The sequence below is a fragment of the Pongo pygmaeus genome, chromosome 11 (genome assembly GCF_028885625.2).
Source record: "Pongo pygmaeus isolate AG05252 chromosome 11, NHGRI_mPonPyg2-v2.0_pri, whole genome shotgun sequence".
NCBI lineage: Eukaryota > Metazoa > Chordata > Mammalia > Primates > Hominidae > Pongo > Pongo pygmaeus.
This window is the reverse complement of record NC_072384.2, coordinates 68,369,775-68,393,389: the sequence shown is the minus strand read 5'-3', so window position 1 is coordinate 68,393,389 and position 23,615 is coordinate 68,369,775. Positions and strand designations below refer to the sequence as shown.

The window sequence follows — 23,615 nt, the reverse complement described above, 5'->3', positions numbered from 1 at the left end:
GATTGGACATAATGTATTCAGATCATAGAGTGGGAAGAGAAAAAGAGCCCGGGTCCCTGATGGCTGTGAAGGACACCACACGAGCCCTCAACTCTCACTTTTGGATTTGTTTTATGTGTAAGAAAAATACAATGTTGTTTTTCAAAGACATATGTATTTGGGGTTTTTCTAATATGCAGCTGAACATAGTTCTAACTCATACAGGGTCTTTTTGAATTATGAAACATTTTTATGTTTCATAACATAATGATACAGAAAATAATAACACATTATGTACTCACTACTTAAGTTATAGAGATAGTAACACTTTGCTTCTGCTCTCTCTTTAAACAACTATTTTTTTCCTTTTCATAATTTATTTGGCTATTCTGAGGCATTTATTCTAACATAAGAACATTTGTCTAATTACATTTCTTTTTAAATCCCCGTTGGGATCCTAATTGGAATTGTATTACATACATATATCAATTTGGGAAAATTGACTTTTTAATGGTGTTTAGACTTTCTATCCAAGGACATAGTAAGTTTTTGCATTTGTTCAAATTTTATGTTCAATAAAATTTTATGATTTTCTTTATAGGTCCTGTGGCTTTCTTATTTATTTAGAAATATCTTACAGTATTAAGCTGTGGATTTTTATGTATTGTCTTATTGACTTCTCTCCAGCCCACAGCAAAGCAGAAACAAAGACTCAACAAAAAGCCATGGGGCCGTGTCCAAGAGAGAAAGACCTGGATGCATGCTTACGGAGTAAATTCTTCTGCTCTCAAACACACCATAAAGCTGGGGCTGAAGATGGGAGAAAAGAAAGCAGAGAGTTGGATTCGAGGGATTTAGAGTGGGAAGGAGAAAAAGAACCTCCCATGAGGGGAAGCAGGAGTGGAAGGAAGGGACTCTGAGATGAAATGTCCTAAGGGAAAGGCCCCTACCAGTCCACCATCACCACAGGATAGTCTGCACATAGAAGTTACCTATGGGAGAGAATAAGGGACCCTGGACATCAAGTGTGGGATGGGGGCATGCAGAGAAAACTCTGCTCATAACCAATGTAGAAATGAGTAGAACCAGTTGAGAATTTTTCTATGTGCTTGTGTTACAGGGGCTGCTGCATTTCCTAAACTTATCGAGCCATCAAAACTCCCTAAGACACATTTTTAAACACTGTCTCAAGGGAACTAGTTTTAGGAGGCTAGGCCATGCTGAAGGTTTATAAGCCAGTGATTGAAAATTCAATTGCCTTCAGTGGCAGTGATGAAGCCTGTGGCAAAGGCATTCACATTCAACCTCTTAAAGTAAGGGGCTGCTGGAACAAAGCACAGTCTATGGCTTCCATTGACCTTTGGGCTACCAGGTCTAGATTTTGGAAGATGATTTTCTGTCATTTCATAGACCAGTACTTTCTAACTTTTTTCCCAAAATGGTGCACATAGCAAATATTTGTACTGGAAGTGTGTGGTAAATGGACAAAGTTGTTCCAGGAAGAGGGAACCGGCCCACGGCTTTGCCTCGTACCTCGCTCCCAGCCATACTCTGCCAATTCAAGGGTTCGGAGGATTTGTGTCTCAGGTACACCTGTAACCCACCCTTAAACCTCAAACTCCAGTATGCCCAGGCACGTGCAAGTTGAGAAGGTCTTCACACTTATTGTTAATTTAGCAATCAGATAAGAGATGTGCTTATAACAGCAATGGAGAGAATCTTTACCTTTGATCCTGTATACTATGCACCAAAAATTCCCCAACAAACCTTGATCCAGATTGAGATAAAGGCGACATCAATAAATAAAAGATTTGCTAAGAATATTTTCATTATCCCAGCATAAACTCTTATTTAGAATTAATGATTCTGTACTTTTCATTATGTACCATCTACTCAGACTTGGAGACAAAAACTGTGAAAAGCAGACCCACTTAAACACTACAGCAGACTTCCAGAGACCATATAGTTCTCTCTCTCTCTGTGCGTGCGTGCGTGTGTGTGTGTGCGTGTGTGTGTGTGTGTGTTCAGAAAATCTTGGAACATACCTGCTTTGTGGGGGTGAAATCACTTGACTTTAGTTTTGGTTGTCTCACTCCTACCTCACCACACTCCTACCCACCAGAGAGGACTCTGAAAGGGTTCCATGGAGCACAGTTTGCAAGCCACCAAAGTCTAATTCCCTTGTTTACAGTTAAGGCCCAAAGAGATAAGGATAACCTAATTAGTTAGAGACAGAGCTGTGATTAGAAATGTTAGGTATGAAGATCAATTAGAGAATCCATCAGAAGCAAATACATTTATAAATGGCTGATCTGTATAATCATACTAAGTTTACTCCAAGTTATAGTAGCCTTTAAGTGTTATGTGCAATACAGCTGGCTTCTTAATGTCATTAACCAGCACAAGAAGGGCTTGCTGAGAAGGGCAGTCAGGTGGAAGGCAATTTTTGTGTTCTTTTCCTACCCATTGAGCTTTTAAATATCCTAACCCCCTATCAAGTATTCATTCCAGAGAATAATCTACTATTGATTCTACATCTCCATATGAATTCATATTAATATGCTGCTTCTCCTGGGGATCATTAATTATCAGGAAAAAAACATTATGAGGTTTTTCTCCCCTGATAAAGGGATTTCAGTCTGGTAGTGGAATACCTGGGATCTTCCTGAGCCCCTAAAAAAATAATAACCGCTTCTCAAATAGACAACTGGTCTACACAGACATTTCCCATTCAGCCACTAGGAAAATGTTTCTTCCCAGCACTTGTAAGCAAATTCTGTTGATAAATACAGCCATTACAAAAAACATTTAATAATCCAGCCAATCAGCACATGAAATGTTTAGACAGGTGACTTGTAAAGATTATAAAGCGCCTATATCAAGCTTGGCCTACCTGCTCTTTCTGCTTAAATGATTAAGAGGGTTAAATTTAGTTCTAGAAAAAGTTATAGAAAAATTTATTTTTATTGATGCTAGTACAGAAGAATTTTTTTTGATTAGTGATGATCCTCACAGTGTTAAAGAAACCACGATATTCCACTTAAATTTAACACAATGAACTTTGCTGGATGCCTTTACTATGCCAGGCACTGTGCTACTGATATCATGTGAATTCTGATTCACTGGGGGTGATGTTTCAAAGCACTGCCCCTTTCTGAAGGGATTCCATGTACTTGTTCACCATCTGTGTAGTATTTGGAATCCCTGTGGCAGAATGTCATAGATTACAGGATATGGAACATTAAAAAGCATAGTCTACTCCATCCTTTCCTCCTTTTACTTTACACATGAGGAAACAGAGGTCCAAGAAATGTGGAATGGCATGTTACACATCTCACTGATGCACACTGGGGAGGCTGTGGGCCACATGACACCCATGCCATATGCAGCCTCCTTCTGTATTTTTGCAGTGAGTCAGATTCTACCAGGAGCTACGGACCATGGCACCGGCACCATCTGAGTTAGTAACAGTCATTGTCTGATATCCAGGCTAAGCCACCAAGATGGGAAGCTCAGGTTGGCATCTGAGCCAGGTTACCAACCTGAGGAGCAGCCTGGTGCCATTTCAATGGCCAATGACATGCAGGGAGGGGCTGACTGTGTGGAGCCCAGAAGACTTGCTTTGACAGACCCCTTCCTGGATACTGTATGAGTGTGTAAAAAGCAAAAATTTAGCTACAGCTTGTTACTTGTCCTTGATTTCTATGTGATTGTTTGATAGGAAGGTGCTATTAATACTTTCTTATGATCGGATTCTTTCCTTTGGAGATAATTGAATCCTACTTCCTCGCCTTCCTTGCACATGGATTAGAAGACAAGTTCCCTAGACATATTTTTAGGTTTAAGAGCTAAACCTAAACCTTCATAGGCAATGAAACATCAAGGCCCAGAGCCAATTCTTTTCCTTGTCAAAAACAGAACTTTAAAGATATCTTAAAGATATCTTTTTCAGATAAGTTCTGACACTCAAGATGAATCCTACACAGCGTTTAGGCAATCTTATGCCACCCTGGCGACAATTTGAACTCAAACACTGACCTGGCTCTTTGAGGTTGAAAGGCCCAGCTATCAGTCTATTTTGCCCATTAGAGCTTGATCTAAAAGAGATTTTTAAATTTTTTTGTACCATGAGCCCTTTTTGTAGTCTCATGAAACCTATTTGATTCAGAATAACATTTTTAAGTAGCATAGGGTTACAAAGGAAATGAATTACATATTTTTAGTGTATTTTTAAAATTATGATATTATGTGCTTTTTTATTAACATACTAAATTACATATCTTAAGTATTATCAACATTTTGAAGTCAGGTTGAATGTAAATATTTCTAGATATGTGCAACAACTGTAATGTTATTACAAAATTTCTGATTTTTATTGGTTACAAAGCCACAGACACTACACAGATATTACTAGTAGTATTGGGGCTTGTTGCCTTTATTCTGGATTGAATAAAATTCTAAATTTCAGTTAGAAATTAGTACAAATAGAGATTTTTTTTTCACTGAAGTTCATGCAACCCACTGAGTTCCATACATGGGTACATTGGTGTGGGCCCAGTTAAGAACAGTAGCTAAGCTAATACTTTATGAAATGTGCTCTGTGCAACTCTAGGGACTCATGGAAGGGGACTTTTGCAGGTGGTTAAAGCTTTGGGTTCTTTTATAAAACTACCTAAGTGTTTCATGAGGCACTCATTTGCAATCCATTTCCTTGTCTTATTTTGTTCCCAAACTGCAGATTCATCTTCACATAGCATTGTTCCCCAAGTACAAGCTAAGAATGTGCCAGGAAATCAACTTGAACACTTGATTAAGATGAAACAATTGCAAATAAATAAATGTTCTGTGACTTTAGAGGGTTTAGAAACCCAGGCTGAAGGGATATCCGCCCTCCCCATGACTCCCAGATACTTTTGGTGGCAATGAGCCCATACAGATGACCTTCGAAGTTTTAGACAAGGACAGGAGTCCTTGGCCCAGCATAGCACAAGGAACTATTCAGCATGCCAGGGAGTGGAGCTTTAAGCGGACACAGAAGTGTGGTTATGGGTTGCCTTGGGGGCTGCTGAAAGAAAACATTTCTCCACGTCTGAAGACTGACTTTGCTGCCTACAAAAAGGATGTTAGAACTTCAGTTTCTTTTTTATGGATTTATTTCTTCTTCTCTTTTTAAACTTAATTAAAGCTGCCTGCCATTTCCCTGTCTTCTGTCCATTGCACCCCTCCCCTTGTGTTAATTTTCTTCTTTGGTTACTATTAGTGCCAAGATTTTGCTGCCACTTACCCCATCCCTGTCCTGGCCTGCCACCCCTATACAAAAACACTGAAGTAGGAGTGTTGAGACAGGAGAGGATTTAACAGTTTAGTAAGGGAGCAACCTCAAGGAGAGACAAATAAATGATAAGAGACTTTTTAAAAATTATTCATAATTAACAATGGAGAGAAGACTGAGATTGAAGTAATTAAAGGGGGAAGTTTCACTCTTAAAAATCTATATATAACCATATCATTGGAATTTGTTTCTACATTAAGTGCAAATTATTTTTGTATTAAAAAAGGAAAATTAGGCAGAATTGGCTACTACGTTGTCATTATTAAAATTACTAGTCTTTCATGAGTTCATCTCATTTAGCTCATCTGATTTTCTGCAATAGTAACTATAGTTCCATCTTTTCCAACCATGTGCTTTTCTTATCCATTGAATAAACAAAAAGGAAATCAATAATCCTCTGCTGATCTTTTTCTTTATGGCTTTATCTCAGCGCCCATTTATCTGCCGCCCCAGTTTGTGTTTTCAATACATGAAGGATGACTGCAACCTCCTGCTTATGATGTCACCAATCTTAGCTTTTCAGCCCCATGTGTTGGGATAAAACACTGACCCTCCTTAATTACTCTATTTTCAAAGTAAACATATCCCCCCCTTTATTTTAGTTACTTATTTCCTAAATTACATCTCTGCTATTGCCACCAGTGACCTCACAATGTCTTTGGACTTCTGACCAAACTTATATTTTTGGTAGTGCTCCAAACATTACCAAAATGAACAAACATGGAACAAACATGCTGCTAAACCAGTCTGAGAACCACTGCAGGCCAGGCGGAGCGGGGAGTCTATCCTTCCTCCTGCAGGACTTGTGATCCTTGACTCAAAAAAATGAGGGTGAAAAAGCACAAAAACTCTCCTCCCTCACTTTATTCTCAGAGCCAAAAATTGGCTGCAGACATTCTGTGTGTTTTTGTATCCACTCCACACACGATGTTGGCACCATGGGTGTATGTCTTAAGAATGTTTTCCAAACAGCCACCATCTGGATCCAAATATGAGGCTTTACTCACTCAAAACTTTTTCCAAGAATATGAGAAGGAAAGATGACAATTACCTGCCCTGTCATTTCCTAGAAAAAGTTCTGTTTTTAAACGAACCAAAGAAAAACCACAAACTTTTGTACCACAGCCAATATCTAAATGTGTTTGGTTTCTGAGTGTCTCGAATTTCTTAAGTTAAAATCCATTAATATACAAATCCACCCTCCACCCTCCTCACACGCAGGCACACAAACCACACTGAGCTACTCACCGGACAATCTGTCAGTGGGTCCCTCATGTTGAAATGTGTCTGGCTTTTGTCCTTTCACCTACGCTGCAGCATTCTGGACACTGTAATCAAGGTTGGGTGTGTCCTGGACTTCCGGGATTCAAAGGGCCTAGAGTACGTCAGTCCTTGTCAAACATACCAAGGAGGAAGTCCCAGCCCTGGACTTTCATCCCGTTTGTGTCCTGAGAAAGTAAAGAACTGCTCTGGGTCAAGACAGCCAGGGTGAGATAGTGAGAATGACTTCTGTAAACACTCAGACGGTAGGATCCTGAGTCCTGAACAGGGTAACATTGAGAGAAGGCAGAGAAGCTGTAACATGTCTCCAATAATTCTGGCACTCGGTCTGACAGTGCAGGAACACATATCCTCTCAGTCTGCAGTATTAATCATGCTTTTTATTTTCTGTATTGTATGATCCTTTGACCTTTTGGGACCTCATGGACTTGGAGAGAGACTGCCTTTCTGAGGGTTAGCTAATTCCTACAGAAAGCAAACAACTGGCCTGTGAGCACACCTTTAATATGCAAACCAACAAATCCAGAGCCCAAACCCCCCACCACCTCCTTTACCCAGCTCTCAAATACCAAGCCCATATTCCCCCACCCCCTAAATCCCACAGGGCCAGATACCAAAAAACTAGGAACCTACACCTATAGAACTATAACTATAGAATGTTCAGAAACAGCTATCAGAAGCAAAGTGTACATTAACCACTTCTCCGAGCCTAACTCCACACTCGCTCCAGCCCCAACAGGATCAAGAGGCTACGCTTTCAATGTAAAGAAAAGATTGCCTAGATTTGGCCTCATTTTTCATCACTCAAAAGGATAGACAGAACAAGAACTCAACCACAGCTTGAGTTCTATTGCATTCTCTGTACCTGTGGTCCCAGTTGCCAATCATTAGATTTCCAATGAATGGCCTATTGATGTATGACAGCCATTTGCTAGACTGTGGGCAGTTCTGTTTGACTGGCAGGCAAGGGCAGGCCCCAGTTTGAAAGGAGCTCCATCAACACAGTCCAAGGGAACACTTCAGAGTTTAAAAGCATTCAGTTTTCACCTGACTGGCTGGCTCAGCCTCCATTTGTCTGCCCCTGGTGTGCAGGCTCCATTCAAAGTCACTAGAAACAAGCCAGTTGCAGTGGCTCATGCCTGTAATCCAAGCACTTTGGGAGGCCGAGCCTAGAGGGTCACTTGAGGCCAGGAGTTTGAGAGCAGCCTGGGCAATATAGCAAGAGACTCCTATCTCTACAATTTTTTTTTTTTTTTTTAATTAGGGTGTGGTGATATGTGCCTGTACTCCCAGCTACTCAAGAGGTTGAGGCAGAAGGATTGCTTGGGTCTAGGGGTTCAAAGCTGGGCAAAAGAGTGAGACTCTGCCTCTAAAAAAAAAAAAAAAAAGGCTTCTAGAAACAATGTAGAAGAGTCAGGGGACAATTAAGGAAAAGAACTTGCCTTGCAACAAGAGTGGAGAGGAGGGGTCTTTTCCACACACTTTACGTCCTCCCTCTTTGCTTATCCAAAGAACTTGATCACTGGAGGTTATAACAGTCTTGGGTAGCTATCATAGGGCTGGAATTAGACAAGGCAACTCTGTAAAATAAAAGAAATTTAGGTCAGGCACAGTGGCACACACCTGTAATCTTAGCACTTTGGGAGGCTGAGATGGGAAGATTGCTTGAGGCCAGGAGTTCGAGACCAGCCTGATCAACATAGCGAGACCCCACCTCTATTTTTTTTTTTTTTAAAGAAATTTAGAGACAGGATATAGACTGAGGTTAATAATATGTGACTCAAATTCCCACTTGAGGGGGCTTCTCTGCCCTCAGAGATTTTAGATAAACTTGTCCAGAGCCACAGTTCCAGGACTTGGGATAGCTCACTGTTTTCTCTGTGATTCCTGCCCTATTTTTCTTGCTGCTCTGTGTTTCATTTCAGTCCCAACTGAGTCCAAACAGGAAACTGGCCTCCCTTGCCAGTTTCCACAAGAAATGCTGTCACACAAAGCCTACTGTGATCTTTGTATATGAATTATAGATTGGTAAAGCACTCCTATCCCCAAACTCCTCATGTGTGCCATACCCAGTGGGCTGACTAGCTTTCCCTCAGACCTCCTGGACATCTGCTGAATTACAATCCTTCCAACTTGCTCCCGTCTGCTGCCAGGCTGTTTAAGGGCAGCAGGGCATCCTGGCTGAATCCAGACTGAGAATTCGAATTTGGCTATTTGTTGAGCTTCTTGGAGGAGTGTTTGAATGTGCAAAAAGCCTTGATTTTGGAGGTCAGAAATAGGTTGGTATCATTTATCCTTTTCACAATAATGCTGTGTAACAAACAGAAACCCAGTGGCTTCAAATGACACAGACTTTACTTGGTTCACAGATCTGTAGTTTAGCTGGGTGGATCTTCAGGTGTCCCCTGACCTCACTCATGTAAAAGCAGGTCATCTACACAGGGCTTGGCAGAGCCATGCATCTGGGCTTTTCTGGGCAGGGGACTGGCTGGGAGCTAGCTGTTGGCTGAGGCCGTATTTCATCAGCTGGTAGTCTAACCAGGCTCTTCTCAGGGTATGGCAGAGGAGCCACAAGATTGAGTGGAAGAGCTCAAGGCCTCCAGAGGTACAGCTTAAAATGGACATCCCATCATTTCAGCCACATCCAGCCGATCAAAGCCAGTCATGGGCCAGCCCAGATTAAAGGGGCGAGGAGAGCTTCTACTTCTTAATAGGAGGAGCTCAGTGTTCCATTGCAAAGGGCATAGAGACAGAGAGGGAAAGACAATTGGAGTTAGTTTTCCATTCAATTTACTACAATGGCTGGTTAATATTTGTTCTTGAGTGACTAGAGATAAAGCAGCAAGGACAAGGAGCAGGTGGCTGGTATATGTCTTCCTCTCCCTCTCCCCAACCCAGCCTGGGGTGACATATTTTGAACCTCAGCAGACTGGAGTTAGGAAGAGAAATAAGAGGACCTAAATCATAAAAGACTATAGACGGATAAGGCTGTTCTCTCCTCTGACCCCACATTCCACCCTACACATACTCTGCTAAGGAGCACAGCAAAAAGCACCTCTTCGGGGTATGGGTTGTGAGGAGGAAGCAGCAGGGAGAACCTGCTAAGGTTTCTTCAGCCACTGAGGCTCAGGTAGGTGAGGCATCTTGATAAGGAGGATAGAGCAGGCCACAGTAAGCACATTTGTCCCCGAGCATGTGAGAACTCCCCCAGTCCCCAAAAATGGCCCAAGGGGACTTTGGGAGGAGGAGACTGAGTTCCCATGTAAGTAAGAGGAGCAAAGACCCTTGTAGTTTTGGAATTAATATTAACAACCTCATGGAATACTATGCAGCCACAAAAAATGAAGAGTTCATGTCCTTTGTAGGGACATGGATGAAACTGGAAACCATCATTCTCAGCAAACTATGGCAGGGACAAAAAACCAAACACCACATGTTCTCACTCATAGGTGGGAATTGAACAATGAGAACACATGGACACAGGAAGGGGAACATCACACTCCGGGGACTCTTGTGGGGTGGGGAGAGCGGGGAGGGATAGCATTAGGAGATATACCTAATGCTAAATGACGAGTTAATGGGTGCAGCACACCAACATGGCACATGTATACATATGTAACAAACCTGCACATTGTGCACATGTATCCTAAAACTTAAAGTATAATAATAATAAAATTAAATTAAAAAAAAAACCAACCTCATTTGTACCTGCAGGTTGATGAGAATGTGAACCTAAAGGAAAAACACAACTGAGGCTAACTTAATATAAGTAGAGCATTTACTTGGGCCAAGCTTGAGGACTGCAACCCAAGAGCATAGTTTCAAGTGGCCCTGAGTATATGCTCTGGTTAGCAGCAGGTACAACTAGGTTTTTAAAGGAAAAGAAGAGGAAGAGGAAGCTCCTGAGTTGTTTGCCAAGAATTTCCATGAAAATAACACAAGCTATTGATTGGCTATACACTGTTCTGTGTATCACAAATTCCAGGACCATAAAGATAGTAGATGAGGCAGCTAGTCAGGAACAAAATGCCTTTACGTGATTGCTTCTAGGCGTGGGTTCAAGGAGGCAGAGCAAGACTTGAGCCCCATACTCCCCTCTCTGGGCCTGATAAATTTTGCATAGCTCATATAGCTCAGACTGCTCTAAGCCATTTTTCTTTTCTCAAGAACTATCTTCTGTCTGTCTGTCTATCAATCAATCGAAGCATCTCCTCCAAGAAGGTATGCCATTCACACTTTCTGAAAATTTTAATGCACAAAGAGTCCTTTTGAGTTCTCTGTTCTCAGATTTTTCTCTGGTCCTGCATTTCTGACCTGCACTCATACTCTGGCTGCTTTCCAGCCTGGCCTCCAGTTAGATTTACTGTCTGACCTCTCCTATCCTAATCTTCCTGCTTTCTTTCTCAGTCTCTGCTCAGCATGTGCCTTCCTGGTATGGCCTCTCTGCAGAAAGAAAACCTGCAACGGATTCCCTTCCAGGGTCTGGCCTGGAAGCTGCTCTGCTGGACTCCGACTTTGACATTTTGTGCTGCCTCTAAGGGGAGTTAACAACATTAGTACACATTTATGAAGTATTCACAAACAAATATTGGGTGTTGGTAAGCTAGTAAGAAAAAGGACCCCAAATGTAATAGAAGCTAATGGCAATTCAAAACTTGCCTTGGAAGTTTCTTTAGTAGCCAAGGCGTGCAAAGAATTGGCAACAGCATGAACATCATCAATTGAGACCTAGTTAAATACTTTATGGTAATATGAGCCCACATTTAAAGGACATACCACGTGTCAGGCACCATTCTAAGTGTTTTACAAATACAATTGGCTCTCCATATCCCTGGGTTCTGCATCTGTGGATTGAAAATAATAATTTTTAAAATAACAATAAAAATACAAATCAGTATTTATGACTATTTATATAACATTTACATAGCATTAGGTATTATGAGTTACCTAGAGATGATTTAAAGTACATGGGAGGATGTGTGTAGGTTATATGCAAATATGACACTATTTTATATAAAGGACTTGAATATCTTTGGATTTTGGTATGAGGGGGTATCCTGAAACCAATACCCCATGGATACTGAGGGACGACTTATTAACTTATTTAATCATCACAGTTATCATTTGAGGTAGATATGTATTATTTTGATCCTTATAATACCCATAGGGCAACAGAGGCATAAGGTACAGATGGGGTCTCACCATGTTGCCCAAGCTTGTCTCGAACTCCTGAGCTCCGGCGATCCGTCTGTCTTGGCCTCCCAAAGTGCTGGGATTACAGGAGTGAACCACCACACCAAACAACATTAAAAAAAAAATTTTAAGGTTAACACTTATGCTAACTTTAATTTAAAAAAAAAGAACTGATAGTTGAGATGATGATATGTTATTTTCGTACTTCTAGGATTTTGCTTATGCTGTCCCTTCCAGTGTGAAGTCCTTCTAGCTTTATGTTGGCCCAGCTGACTTTTACTTATCTCCAAAGTCTAGCTTGTGTTGCTTTCCCCAGAGAGAGTGAACTCTTGCCTTTGTACTACTGCTATCCATTGCATGCACCTCTTTTACTTTGTTTATCTTATTGTGTTGAAAGTATTAGTTTAGGCTGGGTGTGGCGGCTCATGCCTGTTATCTCAACACTTTGGGAGGCTGTAACAGAAGGGTTGCTTGAGCCCAGGAGTTCAAGACCAGCCTGGGCAGCTGGTAAAACCCCATCTCTACCAAAAACAAAAAACAAAAAAACAAGTCAGGCATGGTGGTACGTACCTGTAGTCCCAGCTATTCAGGAGGCTGAGGTGGGAGGATCACCTGAGCCCGGGGAAATTCAGGCTGCAATAAGCCATGTTCATGCCACCACACTCTATCCAGCCTGGGTGACAGAGAGAGACCTTATCTCAAAAAAAAAAAAGAAAAAAAGAAAGAAAAGAAAAGTATGAGCTCAATGGTCTGCCTCCCACAGTACTCAGTGACCTCCTCATACCTCATAGCCAAGTATCTGGAGCAAAGTAAGTGTTCAATAAATAATTGCTTTCCTTTGATTGAATTAAATACTGAGAGAGTGACTCCATTAGCAAGTTTCTCTTTTTTGGCAAGGCAGGGGATATTGTTTATGGGTAGGCCCATATCCTCAGCTATCAGGAAGCAGAGTTCAAAACACTGAGACAGAAGATAAGTGTGACCTTCTGGGCAGGAACTCTAAAATGGGAAATGGCTCCAATGCACTTGGGAGGCTCTGACACTGATTAAAATGGCCTTGACAAGCAGGAAAGAAGTAGGATTCCGCAAGAATCCCAAGGGGCCACTTAGAGAACTTTCTTGGAGGTTTGTTGGTTAAAAGATATAAACAGATGAGGTAAGGAGAGTCTTGGGACTGAGAATAAAATCGAAGAGTGCCCTAATGTTAAGAATAAGTTTGGGAGAGCTGGAGTCTAGAATGAGCAGAGTTCTGACAAGTTTGCCAAGAACATCTAAGAGAATTTTTGCTATATTCACAGCAAGATGACTGTAAACGGACAGCCCCTGGGCTTGGGGAAGCTGGCCTGCTGGTATTGAAGACCAAGTGAGCAGGAGTACTTAGCCAAGCTGCTGGGGTCCAGGGGTTAAGGGGTCAGGTGGGAGCAGCTAGCTGTCAGCAGGCCACATCTTCAAGAGCGCTTTCTTCCTAGGACTAGCTATGACATGGGTGACACGTCTTGACACACCTTAACATGTCTTCCCAAGGCCAACTCCCAGTTCTGAGTCCTGGACGATGCCTAGTCCTTGGCCTGTTTGAGCTGACAGAGGAACAGCAGCTTTCCCTGTTGTCACTGCATGCACATGAGTGCCATGGGCACTGTTTACCATACATGACATCATTTCCACCAATCACCCTCAGAGGGAAGTGTAGAAGCAATCTCATTCTGATTAAGTTACTCTTATTTTCAGTCTGGGATCATTGCAGTGATTAGTTTTCTTAATTTCCATATCTCTCCAAAGCTGAAAGATACATTTCTGAAGCCTTGCCTTAATGCACATATTTAAAAAAAAATTTTTTTAAGGGTTTTGGGCTTTGCCCAAAGCCTCAGGATGGAAAAAAGAAAACTATCCAATTTAGAAGCACTAATGAGTACTTTAAACTGTGGCAGAAGCAGTGGGGACAAACACTGATGCTGTTATTGTTAATAGCCAGCCTAATTTGTAGCATCTAAGGTAACTTTTATGCTCTGTTTGTACTAATTACACAAACAGAGTATTGTGTAATTACACAGAGTATTGTGTAATTACACAAACAGAGTATTGTGTAATTAGTGGTTGTAAAAACTGCACAAAATAAGCTTTTTGCCTCTTAACACTTCATTGAAATTACTTAATTTTTAAATCTGAGCCCAATGGTCATAATTAACTTACTATATACATGCAAAACTGTCTTATAGTCAGTGTGCTAGGGTTTAATTTTTATTATGCATGTCTAAGTTTCATATAATTTAAAAACTCCAGGTGTTAATGGAGAAAGAAGAGGAAACCAAATAGATTAATTTGCATAAAACAAATTAGTATAAATTTACTTTCCCACAATAAGCCCTAGGAAATGAAGACTAATGGACAACTAATTAACAGTCAAGTCATCCTATAGCTGTGATCTATGGCTTTAACTTCCAAAGGAAAGCATGAGAACAAGGACATTTTACAAACGCAGATTTGTTCAAATTACATTGTATCTTCATTTAATCACCTGTGTTAATATTTATATGCCATTACTTACATTAAGCTCATCTATGATCAGTCTTACAAATCTCAATTTAAATGTACACTGGAATGTCTAGTAGAGAGTCGTTTTAGTCTCCAGGGCACCTTATGAGTTGGGCATTTTTGCATATGTAAATAAAGTGCCAACAGTGGGATTTATTCGTCTTTTCCACCTTGGTCCCCTCTACACTTTATAAGCAGTGGATTTATAGTTATTGCCTAAAAATCATTGCCAGGTTATGGAGATGGAGTCTTAGGGAAGAAACAAAAGCATGCCAAATGGTTATTTATTGTGACTTTTTCCTGTGGCAGCAACTGAGAGGCTGGGGGATGGGTGTGGGAAGTGATAGAGCTTTACTCTTTACTGGATTTCCTTTTGCACTTTTGAAATTTTATATGCTGTGCTTGCATTACCTATTAAAAAGTATTTACTAAGAGCCAGGTGCAGTGGCACACCTGCAATCCCAGCTACTCAGGAGGCTGAGGCAAGAGGATCCCTTGAGCCCAGGAGTTTGAGACCTGCCTAGGCAACATGGTGAGATCCCATATGAATTTTTTAAAAAGCATATATTAATTTTTTAAGCCATTTTACGCCCCTGAGACTGAGGGCACCCTGTCCACTTGAACTTAGGTTCAGTCAAACAGCCCTCTGAGTACTTGTTAAAAATCATCCCCTGGGCTGGGCGTGGTAGCTCACGCCTGTAATCCCAGCACTTTGGGAGGCCGAGGCGGGAGGATCACAAGGTCAGGAGATCGAGACCATCCTGCCTAACACGGTGAAACCCCGTCTCTACTAAAAATACAAAAAATTAGCCGGGCACGGTGGCGGGCGCCTGTAGTCCCAGCTACTCAGGAGGCTGAGGCAGGAGAATGGTGCGAACCTGGGAGGCGGAGCTTGCAGTGAGCTGAGATCACGCCACTGCACTTCAGCCTGGGCAACAGAGTGAGATTCCATCTCAAAAAAAAAAAAAAAAAAAAAAATCATCCCCTGTTGTCTTCTTACTCAAATTATTTAACCTGTAAGTCAGCTCCTCTCACAACTCTTCTGAAACGGTTCTACTGAAAAACACGAGTTCTTTCATTTTGCCTCTCTGTAGCACTTTACACAATTGATAATTCATTCATGTGTATTCATCCATTCACTCATTCATTCTGGGATGTCTTATGAAGCACCCTCTTTGTTCCAGGCATTAACGAGAGATCCAAGGAGGAACAAGTGCCAATCCCTTCTTTCAAGGACAGCAGTTTGATGAAGGAAGGTTATTACTCTATGATAGATTATGAAGATTATGATAGATATGATGATAGATATGATAACACCTTTGGGTTTCTTCCAAACCAATAGAGGAAAAGATTCTGACTGATGGGATGAAGGAAGTTTTAGGATTTTCCGTGAATGGAACTCAGAGCTTGAGGGATCCTGGATTCTTTGTGGCTCAAGTGAAGCTACAGAGAGAGAAATGGTGCCTGGGAGTTAGGAGGACTTTTGCCCTTGGCTGGGACCTAGGCAAATTGCTGAGCTTAGAAAACAATTGATCCCAGTTGGTTCGCTGGCTCAGCCACAGAAAGTGCCAGCTGGCCTTTGAGTTGTTCAGGGATCTGTGGTGGTATTTATACATGGCAGAGGGATACTTCTGAGCTCAGAGACCACCTCCGAGGTGACAGAGCTGCTGGGCATAGAAGAGGTCTTTACAGAAATGTAATGGGAATTACAAAGAGGTATCCCACTCAGCCTAGTTGGGAATGAAGGGAAACACAGAAAATGCTGGTAAGAGATAGTCACACTTGCTGACACTTGATATGCATGTATCAGTTGTGTTTACATAACAGAAACTGTTCTGTTGTATCCAGAAAATAAATCTCTCAAGAATGCTTTGCGTACACAGTTTGCATGGGACCTTATAGTTCATGAGGCTTGGAAGATACTCAGAGGGAGATAATGGGATGACTCCAGTGCCATGTTTTGACTTTAACCCAAAGGTAAATAGAGTCACAAAAGGGTCTTTCTTCTCTCCACATAGGAACGTATGCACATTTGTGATATTTAGATTTTGTTTTGTTTTCTTTTTTGAGACAGGGTCTCACTCTGTCACTCAGGCTGGAGTGCAGTGACACAATCTTGGCTCACTGCAACCTCTGCCTCCCAAACTCAAGCAATCTTCCCGCCTCAGCCTTCCAAGCAGTTAGAGCTAAAGGTGTGTGCCACCGGACCCAGCTAATTTATTTTTAATTTTTTGTAGAGATGAGGTTTCACCATATTGCCCAGGCTGGTTTCAAAGCTCCCGGGCTCAAGCAATCCCCCCACCTCAGCCTTCCAAAGTGCTGAGATTACAGGTGTGAGCCATGGCACCTGGCCAATATTTAGATTTTAGTTTTAGACTGTTCATTCTGACAGTAGTGTGGAAACTCTAAAGAGAACTGAGATAAGGATTAGGAAGAGTGGGGAGGCTGTTGCCAGGAACCAGGAGAAAAATGGTGAGGCCTTAACTAACCCAGGTGGCAATGGTAGAGTTTTAAAATGGAACCAGCAAGACTGGGTGATGGACTGGATTAAGGGTAAGTAATGAGGGAGTGGGAGGAATCTAGAACGAAGCCCAAGTTGCTGATATCTTCCTCGAAATTCCCTTCTCTATGGCTTTCATGGGAGGGACTAAAGAACAGGAGTTAATGATATAGACTTTGGAATGTGGAGAATTCAAAAGTTGGCCACACTACAAATTAGTATGCTAACTTTGGGAGAAATTTCTTTGCCCCTTTGAGTTTCAGTTTCCTGTTATGTAAATGGAAGTAATATCATATATTTCATAGCAGAGTATACATAATGACTGTTCAATAAACATTTACTATTATTACTGTTACTGGGATCACTTTATTTTTTGCAGAATAAAGATATTAAAGATAATTTTATGGCCAGGTATGCTGGCTCACGCTATAATTCCAGCACTTTCGGAGGCCGAGGCAGGTGGATCATCTGAGGTCAGGAGTTCAGACTAGCCTGAGCAACATGGCAAAAACTGTCTCTCTACTAAAAATACAAAAAACAAAACAAAACAAACAAACAAAAAATTAGCCAGGTGTGGTGGTAAGCACCAGCTACTCAGGAGCCTGAGGCAGGAGAATTACTTGAACCCGGGAGGCAGAGGTTGCAGTGAGCCAAGATCACACCACTGCACTCCAGCCTGGGTGACAGAGCGAGATTCCGTCTCAAAAAATAAAATAAAATAGCCAGGCGCGGTGGCTCACGCCTATAATCCCAGCACTTTGGGAGGCCGAGGCGGGTGGATCACCTGAGTTCAGAGTTCGAGACTAGCCTGACCAACGTGGAGAAACCCCATCTCTACTAAAAATACAAAATTAGCTGGGCATGGTGGTACATGTCTGTAATCCCGGCTACTCAGGAGGCTGAGGCAGGAGAATTGCTTGAATCCAGGAGGCGGAGGTTGCAGTGAGCCAAGATCACGCCATTGCACTCTAGCCTGGGCAACAAGAGCGAAACTCTGTCTCAAAAAAAAAAATAAATAAATAAAAATAAATAAAATAAAGATAATTTTATATTATACATACAAAACACTAAAAGTTATAACTATCCTAATTCAAAAACTTACAAAACTCACATGACTACTCACCAAACAATTTAGAATTCTCAAGTAGTTTTACTTAATGCATTTTTTTCTTTCACTAAATTTTTCCTTTGATAACTTGAGTCACTTGTATCACTTTATGGCTCTTGAAAGTCACAGATGGCATCCTCATTTTAAAAAAATAAACATTTTGCATCTAGAGATCTGAAAATTTTACTTAGGACATTAAGATTTGGAAAACAAATATATTGATTAAAAATACTCTCAAAGTTACAAACAAATTGCAAGTTCATTACAAGGATTTTTTTTCCTTTTGTCCTGAATAAGTTGCCAATCTAATGCTCCTTCACCTTTTAATATTTTAGTGTGCATTTCCTTCAAACAAGGATGTTCTCCAACAAAACCACAATACAACCATCAAAAGCAGGAAATTGAAATTTATTCATCACTACTATCTAACCCTGAGTTCCACCAATTGTCCTGCCTAAGTTCCCCATAGCAACAGGATCCAGTTCAGTATCGTGCCTGGCATTCAGTCACTATGTTTCTTTAGTCTCCACTCCGGAACAGTTCTTAGCCCTTCCTTGGCTTTCCTGCCATTGACAGACTTGAAGATGACCAGTTAATTATTTTATGTAATGTCCTTCAATTTGGACTTATCTGATGTGTTTGCTCATGATCAGATTCAAGTTTCGTATCTTTGGCAGGAATATCACAGAAGTGATGCTGTGATCTTATTGCATCCATTCACGTGACTCATTTCATTTGCCCCATTACTGATGGTGTTCACCTGATTAGGATGGTGTCTGCCAAGCTGCTTCACTGTAGAGTTACTACTTTAACCTTTGAAGTTAGTAAATATTTTGTGGTGACGTACACCTTGAAACTAGGCAAACACCTGGCTCTTCATCACATTTTCAGTTTATTATATAATAATTTTATCATGTGAACTCATAGTTTCCCATTTTATTCAATGCATTATAACTTATTACGATTATTACTTTTATGGCAAAGTTGCCATAGCATTTTATTATTGCTACAAAAGACAATCATATTTTCAATGAAATATACTCACTGAATGATGGTTCAACACATGAGGCAAAGAGGGATGTCTTTGGAGAAGGCACTTAAAGTAGAACATTAGCAAATTTTTACTGCTTGACTAAAACAAGAATGAGCTAACTCAATCTGGCTGGGGGCCTCTTAGGACTGTTTGTTTTCACTGTGGCCTGACTAAAAACCAGCGGCATTAAGAAAGCATCGCATTTCCCACGGCCTGTGGGTGCCCCAGTGAGGTGGTTCTGCTCTCATAGGGTCTTTTATGAGACCAGTTTTCCCAAGTGCTGGTTCAGAAAATACACTCAGAGCTGGCAGAAATGGTTCAGAAAGCCTCTTGAAGGCCCTTTGTTTCTCAGTCTGACTTTCAATTTGTACCAGCTACTTTAAGCAGCTTCATCTTCCCAAGGTTACTAGCAACTTCTACTTTTCCTAATATGTTTGGTTTTCCATGGCATTGGTTGTGACAGTAGTAGCCTCCCAATTAACTGCACCTCCACTTCATACCCTCTTTTTGAATCTGGGCTGGGCTCGTGACTTGTTTAATCAATAGGAGGCACACTCCAGCTGATGTGGTTTGGATCTCTGTCTCCACCCAAATCTCACCTTGAACTGTAATAATCTCCACATGTTGTGGGAGGGACCCAGTGGGAGGTAATTGAGTTATTGGGGCAGGTGCTTCTTGTGCTGTTCTCATGACAATGAATAAGTCTGAAGAGATCTGATGGTTTTATAAAGGAGAGTTCCCCTACACAAGCCCTCTTGCCTGCAGCCACGTAAGATATACCTTTTGCCTTCTGCCATGGTTATGAGGCCTCCCCATCCATGTGGAACTGTGAGCCTATTAAACCTCTTCCCTTTATACATTACCCAGTCTCGGGTATGTCTTCCTTAGCAGCGTGAGAACAAACTAATACACCAGTTTATTAATTTTGAGGCACAAAATATCCTAGATTTTAGTTGGTTCTATGTCCTCATAACATTTTCCCATCATTCTTTACGTACTACTTTGCTTTCTGGCCCAACAAGATATTCCACACCCAGCCTTTGCTTTCCCCGCCCAGCTCTGGGTTCAGCTACTTCTTCAAGGAGCCCTGGTTCCTTTAGTGGAGAATGGGTTTAGGATGGATTTAGAAACCAAGACCTGGGGCGCTAGGGTGCTCAGGAGGAGCTACTGAGGGGGCATTGACTCTAGGCCCTGAGGTGGACAGTTATGAAATATCTATCATCTATCTATCTATCTATCTTTTTATCTGTGTGTGTGTATACACACACATACTCACATGTAAATGCAGATATACACTTATATCTGTGTTCATTTTGATATCTACCTATTAAAAACCATACATGGATACTTACAATTTTAATTCAATACTAAGTGCATTCGGTTTTCTCCTCCTCCATATTTACACTTCCCTTTTCCAGCAGTGAGAAACTGGCTCCCCTTATTGTTAATATATTTACACCTTTGATCAATCCTTCCCTATGTAACCCATCTCCCACTGCTTCCACTCTGACTTTCTGTGCTCTGGCTTCTCATGCCAGGCTGCCCCTCTGCAGGGATGGCCTCATCACCCTGCTTGGGCTTTGATTCTTCATGCTTCCTCCTCCAACTCCTCACTCCCACCTTGTGTGGATTCCTCTTCACCCCTACCTTGGGCTATGATTCTGCCAGCTGCACTGTCCTCCCGGGCAGACATCTCCATGCCCAATTTGGCCCCCAACATTCCACTCTGGGCCACAGTGATTCCCTCACCTAGCAGAGATATCTGCTCTGCTCTGTCCTATTTGAGATTTTGGGACTGAACAGTTCAGGAAGAGAAGGGAAAGGAAAGGAAGAAGAAAAAGTCATCATTAGCATCATCTTTTTTTTTTTTTTTTTTTTTTTGAGGTAGGATCTCACTCTGTCACTCAGGCTGGAGTGCAAGTGGCACCATCATAGCTCACTGCAGCCTTGAACTCCTGGGCTCAAGCATTTCTCCTGCCTTGGCCTCCCAATGTGCTTGAGTTACAGGTATAAGCCACCAAGCCTGGCTGTCATCGTTATTATCTACATCATTTTTTTTTTCTTATCACTTACCTTTCTTATCACTATTTTCTTTGCTGATTTATCTTCTTCCTCTCATCCCCCAAACGTGGGTATTTCTCCAGGTTCTGCTTTGGCAGGCAGTGCAGAAAAGATCAAAGCTTGGAATGAGTTCTTTGCATCACCACTTTCTGGCTGTAAAACCAAGGACAAAGTTTTTACCCTCTTGTGCTTCAGTTTATCTGAAAAAAAAAAAAAAAAAGAAAATCACAACAGCCTCCAGTTTCAGTCTTCTACTTCCAACTTTTGTTAGACATTTCCACATGAAAGGACTCTCATCAACTTAAATTCAAAATGTAAAAATCAACCCATTTTTCCTTTCCAAAACTGAGACATCTTCTCACGGCTCCTCTTTCTGTAAATATATGTTCATTCTACAAGAATTTACTGGGCACCTGCTGTGTAGTGAACACTGTGGCTGATAAGGATCAGCTATAAAAGGCAAGGCCTTTGCCCTCAAGATGCTTCCAATGAGTCCAATGCGGAAGGCCGTGTGTTAAGTGTTCTGATGGAGTTAAATGGTTCTACCTTTTCTTCTCAAGGAAGAGCACCAAATTCCCAAAGGCTAAGGCTTTCTGGGAAGACTAACTTCTAACATAAATTAGTCTTCAAGGCCAAGTAAGAGTTAGCTACATGAAGAAGAAGAGGAAAAAGGTCTCTGTGGTAATGTAAGCAGCATGGCCAGAGTCCTGGAGCTGTCACAGGCATGGCACATTCTGAGACAGACAGTGCTCATGGGGAGGGATGAGGATGGAGTGGAAGGTCAAGGTCAGGCCACTAAGGAGGAGAACAGGTGGTAGGGAGTGGGATGGGGGCTGCCTCACTGCTTCATGCTATGCCCTTTGTCTCAAATTCCCTTCCTCTTTCCACTTGACTCATTCAAATACTATTCATTCTTCCTAGCTTTCTCCTTGAAACCTTTTCTTACCTGATCCCAGAAGCAGCTGTTATCAGCAGCGAATCCTTATGAGTCTGCAGCGAACTCAATTCTTAGCTCCTTAAAAGAAAGAATTTGGGGCCCGGTGTGGTGGCTCACGCCTGTAATCCCAGCACTTTGGAAGGTTGAGGCAGGTGGATCACTTGAGGTCAGGCATTCGAGACCAGCCTGAACAACATGGTGAAACCCCGTCTCTACTAAAAATACAAAAAATTAGCCAGGTGTGATGGCGGGCGCCTGTAGTCCCAGCTACTCTGGAGGAGGGGGGAGAAGGGAAGAATTTGACCAAGGAAAAATAAGGCAGAGTGAGAGACTGAGGTAAATTTTAGAGCAAGAGTGAAAGTTTACTAAAAGGTTTTAGGGCAGGAACGAAAGGAAGTAAAGTACACTTCGAGGAGGGCCAAGTTGGCCACTTGAGGGATCAAGTGCCTGACTTGACCTTTGACTTAGAGTTTTATATATTGGCATACCTCTGGGATCTTGCATCCCTTTTCTCCTGATTCTTCCCCTCTGGTGGGCTGTCTGCATGCCCAGTGCCCTACCAGTGCTTGGAAAGCGCTGCATGCGCAGTGTGTTTACGGAGTTATACGCATGCTCACTTGAGACGTTCTTCCATTGCCAGCCTAACGTTCCTAGAGGAAGGTCATATACCAGTTAAACGCCCCCATTTTGCCTCATAGTGCGCATGCTTGAGCCCACTTACCTAACACCTGAGATCTTATTGGGACGCTGCTGATAACCAGTTTCAGGTTTTTTCTATCTGTCGGGAGATTGCCTTTCCCTGGTGGGGCTGTGACTAATTATTGTTTTAGAGAAATAAAGATTGTAACAGTGTAACAACCACCTGACCATCACTTGATGGTCGTCTGACATTCCTGGTTGGGCGGGCAGCCCTCTCCTGGCCTGCTGATGTCTGCCTGACTACTACAACACAACCTCTCTCTCCTCTGAACTTTTCTGGCAATTACTATTCTCACAACATATTTGATATAACGGTGATACCAATGTCTTATATCTATAGATTTTATTTTTATTTTTAAAAGCCTTTTGCTGGCCGTGTGCAGTGGCTTATGCCTGTAATCCTAGCACTTTGGGAGGCCGAGGCAGGTGGATCACTTGAGGCCAGGAGTTCAAGACCAGCCTGGCCAATATGGTGAAACCCCATCTCTACTACAAATACAAAAAAATTAGCTGGGTGTGGTGGCATGCACCTGTAATTCCAGCTACTCAGGAGGCTGAGGCACAAGAATCACTTGAACCTGGGAGGCAGAGGTTGCAGTGAGCTGAGATCCCGTGCCACTGCATGCACTCCAGCCTGGGCAACAGAGTGAGACTCTGTCTAAAAAAAAAAAAAAAAAAAAAAAAAATTCTTTAGAGCTAATAACTTCTGCCTGTGGCCTGCCTCCCTAACTGGATTGAGACCCCCTTCAATGCAGCAGCTTTGCCCCTGACTTCCTCATACTCTTCACAAAGCCTAACGTAATGTCTCGAACGATTGGTGCTCAAGACATTTATTGACTTAATGTTGATGTGCATTTTACTGCTTTCATTAGTGTTCTGGCTCTGTGGGTAAACAATTTGGTACATGTAGCATAGTGTAAACTACTGGTTACCATAGTGCAAACTATTTTATAACTTCTC

The 23,615-nt window shown here is 41.8% G+C and overlaps 1 protein-coding gene across 6 annotated transcripts in view; it reads right to left on the bottom strand.

Moving 5' to 3' along the window:
* Positions 1-22,563, bottom strand: part of NOSTRIN (nitric oxide synthase trafficking) — an 80,183-nt gene extending 57,620 nt beyond the window's left edge. The window contains exons 1-9 of one of the 6 annotated variants that reach the window (XM_054476913.2): positions 22,445-22,563; positions 21,966-22,034; positions 21,032-21,172; positions 17,941-18,099; positions 12,356-12,482; positions 11,795-11,861; positions 11,369-11,436; positions 8,035-8,172; positions 6,560-6,759 (exon numbers count right to left, since the gene is read on the bottom strand). In XM_054476913.2, the coding sequence (XP_054332888.1) occupies positions 6,560-6,586 (27 nt within the window). In that variant the 5' untranslated portion in view covers positions 6,587-6,759; positions 8,035-8,172; positions 11,369-11,436; ... (4 more) ...; positions 21,966-22,034; positions 22,445-22,563. Of the gene's footprint in view, positions 1-6,559; positions 6,776-8,034; positions 8,173-8,462; positions 8,526-11,368; positions 11,437-11,794; positions 11,862-12,355; positions 12,483-17,940; positions 18,100-21,031; positions 21,173-21,965; positions 22,035-22,444 lie in introns of those variants that run through there. The other 5 variants (XM_054476914.2, XM_054476915.2, XM_054476916.2 and 2 more) reach the window with 5 other exon arrangements.
* Between the last annotated feature and the right edge of the window lie 1,052 nt (positions 22,564-23,615).